General features: G+C 39.5%; 1 protein-coding gene across 1 annotated transcript in view; it reads left to right on the forward strand.

Annotated features, from left to right (window-relative positions):
• Abca13 (ATP binding cassette subfamily A member 13) overlaps positions 1–14928 on the forward strand; it is a 402123-nt gene that overhangs the window by 33351 nt on the left and 353844 nt on the right. The window contains exons 4-7 of the mRNA XM_042684933.1: positions 2624–2775; positions 6565–6593; positions 11397–11560; positions 13471–13601. Of these exons, the coding sequence (XP_042540867.1) occupies positions 2624–2775; positions 6565–6593; positions 11397–11560; positions 13471–13601 (476 nt within the window). The remainder of the gene's footprint in view (positions 1–2623; positions 2776–6564; positions 6594–11396; positions 11561–13470; positions 13602–14928) is intronic.

The raw sequence follows: 14928 nt of genomic DNA on the forward strand, positions 1-14928 counted from the left end.
TTAAGAAAAACATAGCAATTTTGTCATTTGTTAGTTGGAATTAGTGTCTGTATTTTCCCCAGTGTTGGGTTAGTTATGGATTGTCTGTACATGTTGGAATATGGGTGCAGAGTGGGTTACCAGGTAGATTGCCAACAGCCTCCAGCCCCAGCTAGTGAGAACTGGTAGGACAAGGCCTCTGAGAGTCACTGCTTTCAGCAAACTTCTAAGGTGACCTGGTGTGACTCTGACCCCTCTAAGGAATGCATTTCCATTTCATGGTGAATTTTAAAGGTGAAAGAAAATCCCTTTAAAATCATATGCTGCTTGTTTGTTCACCTACTCTAGGATCAGAATTTGTAGACTCTACTATTCTTCTCTGCTCTTTGCTCTTATGGATATAAATTTTTACTTATTTATTTTTATTGTAAAGATAATTTATAGAGGGTTTATAGTTACGTAAGTCAGGTAATGCATACATTTCTTTTTGTACACCTCTTCCCTTGTTTTCTCCTAGTTTTCCCCTCTGGACCCCCTTCCCCGGCAAGTTATATAGTTCATTTTCAACATTGTGTCTAGTGAGTATCACTGTTGTATTAGTTCATCCTTTGTCTCACTAATTCTGTGCTCCCCTTACCCTTCCCCAAATAGCTAAACTTACATACAAAAGGTACAGAAATAATAAAACAACAAGAAAGGGAAAAATAAAAACAAAAACAAAAAGCAAAGTAACAAAAACACCTCTTGTTTCCATCTCTTGGAGTTCAGCTGTTAGCTCAATTAGATTACCTAGACTTTGCCAGAGAACCATGCAGACGTCCAGGTACAGAGAACAAAGGAAACTTCATTGCTGGGAGGTGGGGAGGGGGCGGCCAGACTCCTTCTCACAAGGGAGGAATGAAAAGCACTGGCTATTGCCTGAGGTGACCTATATAACCTAGGAAGTTTAGGAGGGTCTAGGAGGCAAAGACCCTGGTGTGGACATGTGGACCAGGGGCTTCATCACAGTGGACTAGGATTTATGGCTGCTGTCCAAATAGTAGATAACGGGTCCTGTAGCTGTTCAGACCTGAAGGTCACTCTAAGGGGCTCTTGTTGCCTTATATGGTGGGAGCTGCCCCAGAGAAGTGCCATCCCAAGGTAAAGGGGGTTGGAGGCTGATTACTTATTGCCTTTACTACATGGGCCTAGTATTGCCTAGGAAGGGAGCATGCTAAGCTGTGGAGAAGGGAAGGAGAGGACTAAGCTATAGGAAGGGACTCATTTCACTAACATCAGCTATTATCTTGTAGTAGTAACTTTGTTCAATATTAAAATAAAATAAATGGCAAATAAATGAGAAAAATATTTCTTACTAAAGCAATCAGGGACACCACATGTAAAACACAAATCATTCAGATAAATGAAGAAGACTACATGTGTTAATAGTTACTGAGTGTGATGGTTCATACTTGTAATCTCAGCATCAGGAGGCTGAGGTATGGGGATTGCAATTTGAGACTAAAAGAGAGGGGGGAGAAAAACTGATAGACACTGGAGGCCTTCTGGACCCCAGATTTACATATAGGGCTCTCTTGCTTCTTTTCCTGAACATCAGGGAGGCACTGCAAAAGAGAATCTTATTTTTTGTTTTTCATCTTAAAAGAGAAGGTGCCATCTGCCTCTTGCTCTTAGCAGTACCCTGGAAGTCTAGCTTGAATCTCTGTCTCCAAAGACTTTAAGTCGATGTGCTAAGGCACACAAGCATGGATGGGTTTTATGGAGTGATATTTATTGTCTCCAGGCTGATTGTTTTGCATAAAATGTGTTTTACAATATATATGATAAAAAAAAAAGCAAAACCATGGGCTGGGATGTAGCTCAGTGGCAAAGTGCTTGCCTAGCAAGGGTAATATCCTGGGTTCGATCTCCAGTACCAAAAAAGAAAAGAAAAAATATAGTTAAAAACAAAATCAAGGGGCTGAGAAGGTGGCTCAGTGGTAGAGCACTTGCCTTGCATGCATGAGGCCCTGGGTTCGATTCCTCAGCACCAAATAAGCAAAAAGAAAAAAGCCAGAAGTGGTGCTGTGGCTCAAGTGGTAGAGCACTAGCCTTGAGCTGAAGAGCTGAGGGACAGTGCCCAGGCCCAGAGTTCAGGCCCCATGACCGGACCCAAAAAAGAAAACAAAAACAAAAACAAAATCAAATTAAGTGGTTAGTGAACTTATGAAAGTTGGAACTTGACACCTAATGAAATAGAAGAACTATTTTCTAATATTAAATTAATTTGTGTGTGTGTGTGTGTGTGTGTGTGTGTGTGTGTGTATGCACGCATACATGTGCTTTATGTGCTCGAGCTTTTGTGATCAAGGCTAGTGCTCTACACTTGAGCTACACCTCCACTTCTGGCTTTTTGGTACTTAACAGGAGATAAGAATCTCACAGACTTTCCTGCCTGCCACTGGCACCTTGCTTGAATTTTTTTTTAAGTGATAATTTCCGTTTTGGATGATGGTTAAGGTTCTCCAGTGTGGGTGGAAGGAGTGTAATTTGGCACGAGTTTAGTTGAAAACTCTTGAACTTTTGAACTTTCAAAATATGGGGGAAACTTATTTCTGTGAAAGCATTCTTGTACAATACTTGTATTTATCTGATTTATTTGAAGTCTGTCTAGGTTCCAAACTACAGCTTATGACACAAAGATCAACAGCCTGGCTTTTTTAAAAGAGGTACAGGATCTGGCAGAGGACATTTATGAAACCATGGACAAGGCAAAAACCTTACAGAAGCTTTGGGTGCAAAGATCAGAGACACTAGGTAAGTTAAATCTCTCATTACAGTGGTACTGACTTTCTGACAGCATCGGAGAGAGCCCCAATAGAGGTTTGAGATCCTGGAATATTTGCCAAATCCAGAAGCTCTTAGATGACTTTAAGCTTCTCTTGTGGGTCTGGGAGAAAGGTGACCCCCTGATGGTTATACCTGGGCCCAGCAGTGGGTTGTAGAATGTAGGCAGGACTCATCTAAAGCTCCAGCTGCTTAGCCTTCAGAGGTGCTGCCTTCCATTCTTGTTTAGATCTTGGTTACCCGCTTTCTACCCCCTCTTCTCTTTCTCCTCTTGCTGTCTTCTTTTATAAAGTCCTTTTCTAACTTTTAAGATCAGTCCCCAAAATTATAGGCCAGGTGCAGGTGGCTGTAATTCTAGCTACTCAGGAGGCTTAGATCTGAGAATTACAGTTCAAAGCCAGCCTTGGAAGAAAAAGTCTGACTCTATCTCCAATTAACCAGTAAGATGCTAGACTGGGAAGTATGGCTTGAGGGGTAGAACACCAGCTGTGTGTGAAAAAGCCCAATGAGAACTCAAGGCCCAGAGTTCAAGACCTAGTGCTAGTGTGTGTATGCATGTACACACACACACACACACACACACACACACACACACACACTTTCTCTCAGTCTCTGTCTCTGTCTCTCTCTTACACACATACACACACACACACTACATCAAACCAAAGGATAAACAATCTATCCACACTTTTTTCAAACAAATAAGTGCACTCCAATTCCTTTCTTCTTCCTTGTACACTGGACTGTCTTGTGTATCTTGCTAACATATTTACTAACTTACAACAGGGCCTCCCTATCCATCCCAAAGTGCCCTCAAACTTAGCAATCCTCCCTCCTCCCTGAAGGTTGGGACTGCGGGCATGTGCCACCACATTTGTCTCTCTTCCTACTAACACTGGAATTCTGATCTTGCATGATTAGCTTGTTTTGATTTTACATCTTTGGATTATTATGGCAGTTCATTCCTCAAACAAAGGTAATTTGTGCTCCCTATGATGATGATTTATATTATAAGAGGCTTCAACTCTGATTTATAGCTCTGTTGCAGAAGAGAAGCTTACAAATGTAAAGTTTGAGCCTCAGAGAGGAGCTCAATTGCCTGTCTGCACACATTATGTTTTCGCCTGCTCTGTCTTTGCCTAACACAAGTTTTGTTCAATGGGGGTGGGGCACAGTCATGCTGATCTTATTTATTTGTTTGTTATTTTGTGCTGATATTGGGGCTTGTCCTCAGGACATGTCCTTTAGTTTTTTTTGTTGTTGTTGTTTAAGGCTGGCACTCTAACACTTAAGGTATACATCTACATCCAGCAGTTTATTATAATTATAATTACTATTTTAGTAGTTAATTGGAGATAAGAGTCTCATGGATCTTCCTGATTGTGCTGGTTTCAACCATCATCCTCAGCTCTCAGCCTCCTGAGCGAGTAGGATTATAGGAGTGAGAAACTAGTGTCCAGCTCAGGCTTCCACACGAAATACAGAACATTCCATTGGAATTACATTTAAGTAAGACATTTAAAAATTATATATGCTCCAAATACTAGGAAAGTATTATAAAAGATTACTTACTCTTTAAATCTGAAATCCAAATATAAATGGATGGCTTTTGTGTTTGTTGAATCTGGCAACACTACCCAACTCAGTTTTTCTGTTTGGGTTTTTGTTTCTGGTTAGGACCAAGATTTGAATTCAGGGGCAAATGCTTGCTTAGTTGGCACTCTACCATTTGAGCCATGCCTCCAGCCCAACATTTTTCTAGTTAAATAGACATAGAGCATCTCAGATTTTTCTGCCCAGGATGGCTTTTAACCAATATTCTTTGAATCTCAGCCATCTGAGTAGCTAAGATGATAGAGAAGAGAAGAATCAGGGCCTGACAATTTTTCCTTTTATACACTCAAATTTTTATTTTTATTTCAGTAACTGGAGTTAAAGATTTGGCAGAAAAAAGAATGAACTCCTTAGAGGAGGTAGCATTGTGTTCTGTCTAGGAAATGAACTGATAGTTTTGTTCAGAGTGGGGCCCTGGACAGGTTGTTACCTCCCTGAAGGCTGGTTTCATCAAAGGACAGCTTTCTTCACTTAACCTCTATCATGAGGTCATTGTAGTTTTATACAATCTGCTTTCAAAGCTGGGCATAGTGGTGTACACCTTGGGCACTCTGGAGGTTGAGGCAGGAGGATCATGAATTTGAAGCTAATTTGTATGCTACACAGCAAGACCCTGGATCAAAACTAAAACACACACACACACACACACACACACACACAAATTGTTTTTTCTTTTTTCAAAATTTTATTGTAAAGGTGATGTAAAGAGGGTTTACAGTTACATAAGTAAGGAAATGAGTACTTTTTTTTTTTTTTTGTCAAACATTGTTACCCCTTCTCTCGTTTTCTCCTCTTTTCCTTACCCCCACTCCTCTCCCCCAAAAGTTGTAAAATTCATTTCCAACATAGTGTCTTGTGAGTACTACTGTTGCATTGGTTCTCTCTTTGTCCTTTGTCTCTCCATTTCTGTGATTTCCCCTTCCCCAAATTAGACAAACTTATATATAAGACAAAGGGTACTGAAATAAAAAACAGTGACAACAGGGGATAAACAAGGGAAAAAACTGAAAGAAAAAACAGAAGTAACAAAACAGTACACTAAAACCAAACCAAACCAAAACAAAATACACCCCCAGCCCCAAACCTCTTGGTTTCCTATCTTGGAGTTAATTTTGTTTAGCAACATTTTATATGGTCATATGTACATAGCAACTGAGCTATTATGATCCTCTGCCAGAACTATCCTAGACATATACTAATTATTACAAATGAGGGAAACCATGGTTACTTCACTTAATATGACTTTTTTCCCAAGTCTTTACATTTCCTTATGATTGAGGTGATGTCATTCTTTCTGATGAAAACATAGAATTCCATTGTGTATATATACCACATTTTCTTGATCTGTTCATTTACAGAGGGGCATCTGGGCTGATTCCATTTCTTTCTTTTTTTTTTTTTTGGGTCCGGTCGTGGGGCCTGAACTCTGGGCCTGGGCGCTGTCCCTCAGCTCTTCAGCTCAAGGCTAACGCTCTACCACTTGAGCCACAGAGCCACTTCCGGCTTTTTTCTTTTTTGCTTATGTGGTGTTGAGGAATCGAACCCAGGGCTTCAGGCATGCAAGGCAAGCGCTACCACTGAGCCAACTTTCCAGCCCCTGATTCCATTTCTTAGCTATGGTAAATAATGCTGAGATGAACATAATTGTGCTGATAGCTTTGTGGTCATTTGATGAATTGTTTTCAAATAAAGTCTTTCACATGCTTTTAGACAGATTAATTTTTGTGAGATTATATCTCCACTTATGTATATATATGCATACACATATATGTAATGAAAATTAGGGAAAAAATCACAATTACTTTCCCTCTTCAAACTTTTTTTCCATTACCTTTGTTTTTCTTTCACTCTCTCTATCCTCTCCTGAATGCTTACAAGGTATTAGATATTGATAAAATAATACAATCTTCTGGGGAAAAATCACAGAAATTTGGATTCCAAGATTTAGATTCTTTTTCAAGAAGTTACTTAATACCAATGTAATTTGGAAATCAACAGTGAAGTGTTTCTTCTGATATATTTATTTAAATGTCTTCATAGTTTGGACTGAAGGTAGGAAATACTCAACTGAAAACAGGAGTAGTCATGTAGTACAAGTTTTTGTGTTGATGATTAAAATGATCTTTTAACTCTGTTTTATTGTAGATTCTTCTCATGGTACCAGTTTTTTAACAGTAAGTATCTTTTTCTTGCCAGTACTGGGACTTTACCTCAGGGCCTGGGTGCTATCTCTAAGCTTTTTTCCTCAGTCCTGGCACTCTACCACTTGAGCCACAACTCCACTTCTGGCTTTTTGGTGGTTAATTGAAGATGAGAGTCTCACAGACTCTCCTGCCTGGGCTGGCTTCTAACTGTGATCCTCAGATCTTTCCCCTGGAGTAGCTAAGATTACTAGTATGAGCCATGGACATCTGGTTTGACAGTAAGTATCTTAATGAAGTCTGAAATTTGATCTCCAGTGAACAAATTACCTTAAGTTCACAGCATTGTTTTAAATTTTTGCTTATATATTCAAATACTTATTTCTATATATTTTCAAATTCGTCTTTTTATGTAAAGATGGATTTGACAGGGCCAATTAACTCTTTCAATCATTTTCTTTGTTTTTTTTTTGGGTCCAGTCGTGGGGCCTGAGCTCTGGGCCTGGGCACTGTCCCTCAGCTCTTCAGCTCAAGGCTAGCGCTCTACCACTTGAGCCACAGCGCCATTTCCAGCTTTTTTTTCTTTTTGCTTATGTGGTGCTGAGGAATCGAACCCAGGGCCTCATGCATGCAAGGCAAGCACTCTACCACTGAGCCACCTTCCCAGCCCCCAATTAACTCTTTCAATTAATTGAAAGACTAGTCTTAGTTTATAGTTTATAGTTCAAACAGACTCAGCTCAATTGTAGAGTACCTCTCTAACATATGCAAGGTCACCAGTTTAAGCCCAAGTACCATAAAACAAACAAATAATATATAAACAAGATATAGAGTCTGGGAAAAGCAGAGGGTGAGAGTTGAAGTCTGAAGATGGTGGGAAATAAGCAATATGGCTTTGTGATAAAGTGGATTTGAGCTAATCAGAACTCAAGTTAGGCTGACACTTGGGTGTTTGGTATATAGTTGTTTTTGTTTTGACTTGGTTTAAGCACTAGGCCTTCTATCATTGAAGGTAATGATAACAAAGGCATTAGTTATCAGTGGTGGTGATTTCTCTCTGGGGTTATCTGTCAATGTTTGCACACGTTTTGGTTATCATAACTGGTTTCCAGTAGAGGCATTTTTGGCCTCTAGTAGGAATTGGTCAGAGATGCTGTAAAATGTCCTACAAAGCACAGAACAGCCTTATAACAAAGACTAAGCTGACTCAGCACATCAGCAGTACCAGGACAGAGAAACCCCGAGTTAAGTGGGGAAAAATCCTGACAACAGTAGAAATTCTTCCCTGCTTGTTTTACCCTTCCAGACGTGGACAATCCTGGTATGTTCAATAATGTGCTAACAGGGGCAAACAAAACTGAACCTGCCTAATTAGAAGAAGGATTTGATAACTTAAGATAAAAGAATAGTGAATAAAAACATTAGAAGACAAGTAAAACTGCAGAGACCAAGAAATTATGCAGGAATATTCCTCTATCTCTTAAATAATTGTACTAGCAAAGCAAATTCACCAAAATAACTACTATTGGGCATTTATTCCCCACCCCCTCCATGCCCCCTGGCTTTCTGGCATACTGGGGCAAAGGAAAATGTCATGAATCATGATGGACTAAGGGCATGGCTCAAATGATAAAGCAAGGCAAGAGCAAGTTCCAGGACTTGAACCCAATCGCCAGTACCACTAGATGAATGGATGAACAAATGAATGAGTAAATAATGAAAATTCAGAGTCTTAAAAATAATGGAACAGCTGGATACCAGTGGCTCATGCTGTAATCCTAGCTACTTAAGAGGCTAAGATGTGAGGATTGAAACTTGAAACCAGCCTAGGTAGAAAAGTCCATGAAACTCTTTTTTTTTGGGGGGGGGGGGCCCAGTCGTGGGGCCTGAACTCTGGGCCTGAGTGCTGTCTTTCAGCTCTTCAGCTCAAAGCTAGCGCTCTACCACTTGAGCCAGAGCGCCACTTCCGGCTTTTTTCTTTTTTCTTATGTGGTGCTGAGGAATCGAACCCAGGGCCTCATGCATGCAAGGCAAGTGCTCTACCACTGAGCCACCTTCCCAGCCCCCATGAAACTCTTTTTTTTTTTTTTTTTCAGGTAAGGGGTAGGTTTATTCAGTAGACCTGCTGGGACCAGGCAAGGTTGGCACTCCACGCGGCTGGGAAAGAGAGGAAAGAGCTAGAGCAGAGAGAGAGCAGAGAGAGCTAGAAAAGAAGAGCAAGAGCAAGAGAGAGCTAGAAAAGAAGAGCAAGAGCAAGAGAGAGCTAGAAAAGAAGAGCAAGAGCCCCCATGAAACTCTTATCTCTGATTAACCACTGATGAGAGGAGTTGTGGCTCAAGTGGTAGAGTGCTAGCGTTAAGCACAAAAGCTCAGGGACAATACTTCAAGCCCTAAATTCAAGCCCAGGATTGGCAGGTGTGTACACGCATGTGTGCGTGCACACACACATACACATACAACTGAACAACTTAAAATAGGACAAATATTCAAGGGAAATTTTTCTATCCAATTTTTGTGCTAATGTAGCCCATTGATAGAATCATATTTGGCTTATAGTAATAAAAATGGATTCACTAGCTCTTGGAAAAGCAAATTGATATTGGTATTTTTCTGATAATTTATTGTATTTTTAATGCCAAAACTGCTATATGCATGAAGCTATTGATAATTGTGGATAATTTTAATTTCTAAAAGTAGAATAAGTACATGGGGTAAGTATATACCAAAAGTAGGATCCCAAAGGGAATCTTGTAGAATCACTTACTAATTAATATGGCACATGGAAAATTATTATTCTCTGACAAGTATAACAAGCAGAAAACATATCATCTCATCTTGTATGATTATATTCTCCAAACATTGAGAACACATATAACATAAACCATAAGAAAGCAGTTGTATTTACTAAACTACATTTCTAGATAATTTTCCTGTTGAAGAATCTTGATAATGGGGTTATATTGTTTGATTTTTCATTTAGAATAAAATAGCCATTTTGGTAAAAGGATAACAGTTCATAATAGACATGAACTATTTTTGCTATGTATTTACATAAGAAAAAAGACAATAAAAGGCTGCATCTTCAGCACAGACACAACCATGTGGTCCTAACCACATTTCTGATCTGTGGTTGATCAAGCCCATGAATATGTAATCCACAAGATAGAGAAGGCCAGCTAGGTCTACAAATGCAGGATTTGCTGTAGGGTTGATTGATGCACAGAGGCTGCCATAATTCAGTGGCCAATGGTAGAAGCAGCCTAGACTATCAGGATGTGTGTTTAGAAACACAGATATTGATAACTACTCTGAATGAGTACTCAGAAGGAGTAAAGGCCATAGTAGATTTAGCATGTGTCACTTTAGAGAATATATACCATGAGGAACAAAGGCTGGTGGATATGTAGCCATCAAAGGTGTTTCTTTCAGGAGAAGTGTCAGAAGCAAATGAGAAATTCAATATTGCAAATCGGGGGTGGAGGTCGGGAGTGGGTCTTGATCCAGAAGCAGAAACCTCTGTTGGGTAAAAAACAGTATTTATAAACAATTGAGTTGAAAATTTAGCTGTTAAATTCCCCAAACTACCTTCTGCTTTCTTCTTGCTTTCTATGTGTTGGGCATACCAGTTCTATGGCTTGAACTCAGGGCCTGGGGGCTTTCCTTTAGCTTTCTGATCAAGGCTGGCACTCTACCACTTGACTTGAAGATCCACTTTTGCCTTTTTTGGTGGTTAATTGGAAATATGAGTCTCATAGACTTTCCTTCCTGGACTGGCTTGAACCACGATCCTCAGATCTCAGTCTCCTTCATAGTTAGGATGACAAATGTGGACCACTGGTGCCTAGCATTCTCCTTGCTTCTTATATTAAGAAGAATAAGACAAACTGAAGAGGAAACTACTGTATGAAAAGGCTGGCAGTGAAGAAGGGGAGCTACAAAGAGGGGGATAAATAAGATCAAAGTACATCAGATATATACATATATATATATATATTCATGGAGGTATTATTTGAAACCCCTCACTGTGTGAAACTTATTTATTTGTATTTTTTTTTCTTTTTAGTAGTATTGAGGATGGAACTCAAGGACCCATGTTTGCTCGGCAGATGCTCTGTCCTGTGAGCCAAAATCTTGGCCCTTGTATGCAATTTAATATATACCAATTAAACCAAAAGGCAGCCAGGAACAGCAGTTTATGCCCATAATTCCAGCTTCTTGAGAGTCAGAGTTGTGGAGAATCAAAAGTTTAAGCAGGAAATTAATTAGCAAGAATCTATCTCAACAGAAGTTAGTATCTCAATTGTGTGGAATGTAATTAGGAGGATGACAGTCAGGCTTGGCTGAGCATAAATGTGAGGCCCTTTCCCAATTCACAATGTCTGGGACTCAAAGTCTTTCTTCCTTCCTCAATTCCCTCCTATAATCTTCTTTGAGCCTTTCTTTCCTTCTTCCCTCCCTCTTCCCTTCCTCTTTCATTTCTTCTTTTTCTTTCTTGCTTTCTTCCATCTTTTCCCCTTCCTTCTTCCATTCTCTTTACCTTTTCAGAGTTCATGGTTATTCAAAATTGTAGACTTTCTACTGTTTTATTTTTACTTGCTTTACAATGATGAAAATAATTCTAACACATTGCAATAAAAGCAGACTAATGGACGAATACTCAAATCTTTTATGTTCAACATAGTGACATGTTAGGCATGAGTTGCTTCTAGCAGATGCCCACTGTTTTGCATTTTCACAGCTTTATCTTTCTTTTCATCTTTCTCTCTCTCTCCTTTCCTGCCCTGGTTAATACATCTAAAGAGGAAAACTTTGGGAATTTATTTTTTTTTCTATCAGATGGATCTCAATAAAACTGAGGAAGTGATATCAAAACTGGAAATCCTCCACCAGCAACCTCATATCTGGAATTTTCTACTATCTCTGCCCAAATTCCATGTGACCAATATGCACATGGAAGATGGTATCCAAGCGGTGGTACACTTTCTCCAAGCAGTTTCCAAGTAAGTGAAAGAGAAAATTGTAAATGTTTTTCCTTTTCACTTTTTATTTTTTGGTGCCAGTACTGAGGCTTGAACTGAGTTTGTCACGTTCAAACTTGGCTTTTTCACTCAGTGTTGGTACTCTACCACTTGAACTACATCTTCACTTCTGGCTTTTTGCTAGTTAATTAAAGATAAGAGTCTCATAGACTTTTCTGCCTAGGCTGGCTTTATCTCAGATCTCAGCCTCCTAAGTAGTGGGATTACAGGCATTGTCATGAACTGCCAGCTTCTTTTCACTTTGTAAAGAGGAAAATACATAAAATAGAGTGCTTGTTTGACAGAATGAAAACACTCACAGTAGTGTTGCCCTAAAACACCCTGACCAATTGCACCTCAGCTCTGTGCCTTTTCTGTCTTTGCACATACCTTGTGTTGGAGCAGTGCTTTTGTTCAGAACATATCCTCCATGATTTATGAAAATATACTTTATCATGCTCACATTGCTGGGGTTACTGCAGTCTTCAAAAGATCATTTTTTTTTTAAATTTTATTTTATTTTATTTGAGAACATACTGTACAGAGGGGTTACAATTACATGGGCAGGAAAATGCATACATTTCTTACCAAGCATTGCAGCCTCCTCCTTTGTTTACCCTTCACCTCCCTTCCCAGCCTCCCCCCTCCCCCCCACCCGATTCCAAAAGATCATTTTTAATGGTTATATAATATTCTGCTTTGGTGCGTTTTACTGATTAATTATAACATTTGACCTTTAGTTGTTTCCAAGGTTTCTTTCTCTCTCTCTCTTTTTTTGCAATTAGAAAATGACACCAAAATAATAACCAACAAAATCATCTAAGTTAATAAATTATTCCACAGTTATCGAAGATATCATAAAGACCTGACACCATGTTGTTTGGGATACCTTTTAGAGAACTCCATTTCTGAATACATTTTCCATTTTTTAAAATAAGCACCATTTCCAAATTAAGTTATATTGTGTCAACACCCTACTTAAGTTGAATATCTTTTCTGACCTATAAGTTTAAATATTAATAAAATAATATGTTGATACTTAATAAATAAATGTCTTATATATATTTGCTCCCAATGCCTAAAGGCCCTTATTCTGTGAGAAAGTTTAAGAATAAGCCTGGCGCTAGTGACTTATCCTTGTAGTTCTAGCTACTCAGGAGACTGACATCTGAAAATCCTAGTTTGAAGCCAGCCTTAGAAAAGCTTATCTCTAACCAGCAATAAGCCAGAAGTGAAGGCATTGCTCAAAAAGTAGAGCACCAGCCGTAAGTGAACAAAACAAAACAAAACAAAACAAGAGTGTGAGACTCTGAGGTCAAGCCCCTATACTGGCCCACACACGCGTGCGCGCACACACACACACACACACACACACACACACACACACACACCAAGTTTAAGAACAGAGATTAATCCCTTATGGGCTCAAATCCATGGGATAAGACAGAACAGAAGGTTGGTGTCTATATCATCCTTGAAGGCTGCTGTCCAAGTATTAGACTGGTTGTCTAAACCTGGAACAGCCATGCTGGCTTTGCAGTTGCTCTGAGATTGGTTTTCTTGCACTGGCTACCCTTACTGGCTGCTCTAGGTAGGCAGGAAGATCCAGGGATTGAGCATTAAAGAACTTCTGTAGTAGGGTTATCTCAAACGCTAGGTCTATGTGAAGGACAGTTCTTCAAGTGTTTGAAGGGGGGAACCTCTCCTCTCCTGCTTAGTCTTTGTCCATGAGTTAGGGTCACATAAAAGCCAAGAGGCTTTTAACATGTAATGGTCCAACCATGTCTTACAACAGGGCTGGGTCCCAATGCCTGATGGAAATACATTTGGAATTGCTGCTGCTTGTTTGGTAGACTAGCAACTCACACTGCCTTGGTTTGTTTTGGTTCTAGTTCCTTAATATCTCTGGGAGATTTAGATTGGCTACGATACCACCAGACTTTCTCCCAGGTTTCCAAGATTGTGCTCAACATGACCATCTCGACGCTGACATTTCTGCAGCAAAATGGAGCAGTAGTGAATGGTATGCTGGGCCCCTAAGGGCTATGGCTGTATGACAAAATGGTTTACCACTTGAAAGTGTGTGTGATAATCCATGTAGAGTTCAGATGCTGTCCAACAAAATGATTGGATTAAAGTTTGAGTGGAAAAGAATTGTTTCCTTAAGTAAACATAGAAGTTGAATGGAAATCTGGAATTCCAACTTTCTAACACAGAGTTCTGCAGTCATTTCTAATAGAAAATAACATCTTTTTGTGGTACTGGGGTTTGAACTCAGGCTGTCATACTTGCTACATAGGTTCTGTATTGCTGAGCTATACTCCCAGTGTTTCTTATGCTCAGGAAAAACTCAGAGGTAGGGTGGGAGACATATGATGCTTCGTTGACAATTTTAATAGACTCATTTGGAAGTTTGAGTTTTTGTACATTATCCAAATATGAACAATAAACTTTGCTGGTGCTGGTGGTTTATGCCTGCAATCCTAGCTACTCAGGAGGTGGAAAGCTTAAGGATTTCAGTTCAAAGCCAGCCTTGGGAGAAAAGTCCATGACATATTAATCTCCAATTAACTACCAAAAAGCCAGAAATGGAGGTGTGGCTCAAAGTGGTAGAATGCTAGCCTTGAGCAGGGACAGCACCCAGGTCCCTGAGTTCAAGGCTCAGCACCCATATAGGGAGGAAAAATAAAGAAAAAGAACTATCAGCTTACCTTACAGGTGAAAACATACTATTAAGAACATAATGAAAAGAAACCACAGCCACTGCTAAATTTATCTTTATTTCCCAGTGCTGGTGGCTCATGCCTAAATCCTAGCTACTGAAGAGTCTGAGATCTGAGGATCAAGGTTCAAAGTCAGCCTAGGCAGACTCTTATCTCCAATTATCCACCAGAAAACCAGAAGTGATGCTGTGGCTCAAAGTGATAGAATGCTAGCCTTGAGTGAAAAAGCTCAGGGGCAGTACCTAGGCCCTGAGTTCAAGCTTGATGACCTACAAACAAACAAAAAGTCTTTAATTCTTTTGATTCCACAAAGATGCTTTTGCCTCTTAAGCAGATTTCCATGCATGAACGGGAAAGGGCTGGTTTGCCCCTGTGGCTTTGGACAACTTCACTCATATCATTTATTGAAATTGCTCATTTTTGTATTCTGAACACTTTGTTATCTGACCCTGAATTTCAGAGTCAATGTTCTCTTCTAAGGATTGATTTTGTATTGTTTTCATAACTACTTGTAGGCTGATATCCCCATTTATTTTCTGATTCTTTTTGGAACTCTAAATAATTCTAGAGTAGTCTAAGTGTCTGAAGTTAGTTAATTTCGAGGAGTAATATTAACAGTTCAGGCTT

The sequence above is a fragment of the Dipodomys spectabilis genome, unplaced genomic scaffold (genome assembly GCF_019054845.1).
Source record: "Dipodomys spectabilis isolate Male_0828 unplaced genomic scaffold, ASM1905484v1 ptg000092l, whole genome shotgun sequence".
Lineage (NCBI taxonomy): Eukaryota > Metazoa > Chordata > Mammalia > Rodentia > Heteromyidae > Dipodomys > Dipodomys spectabilis.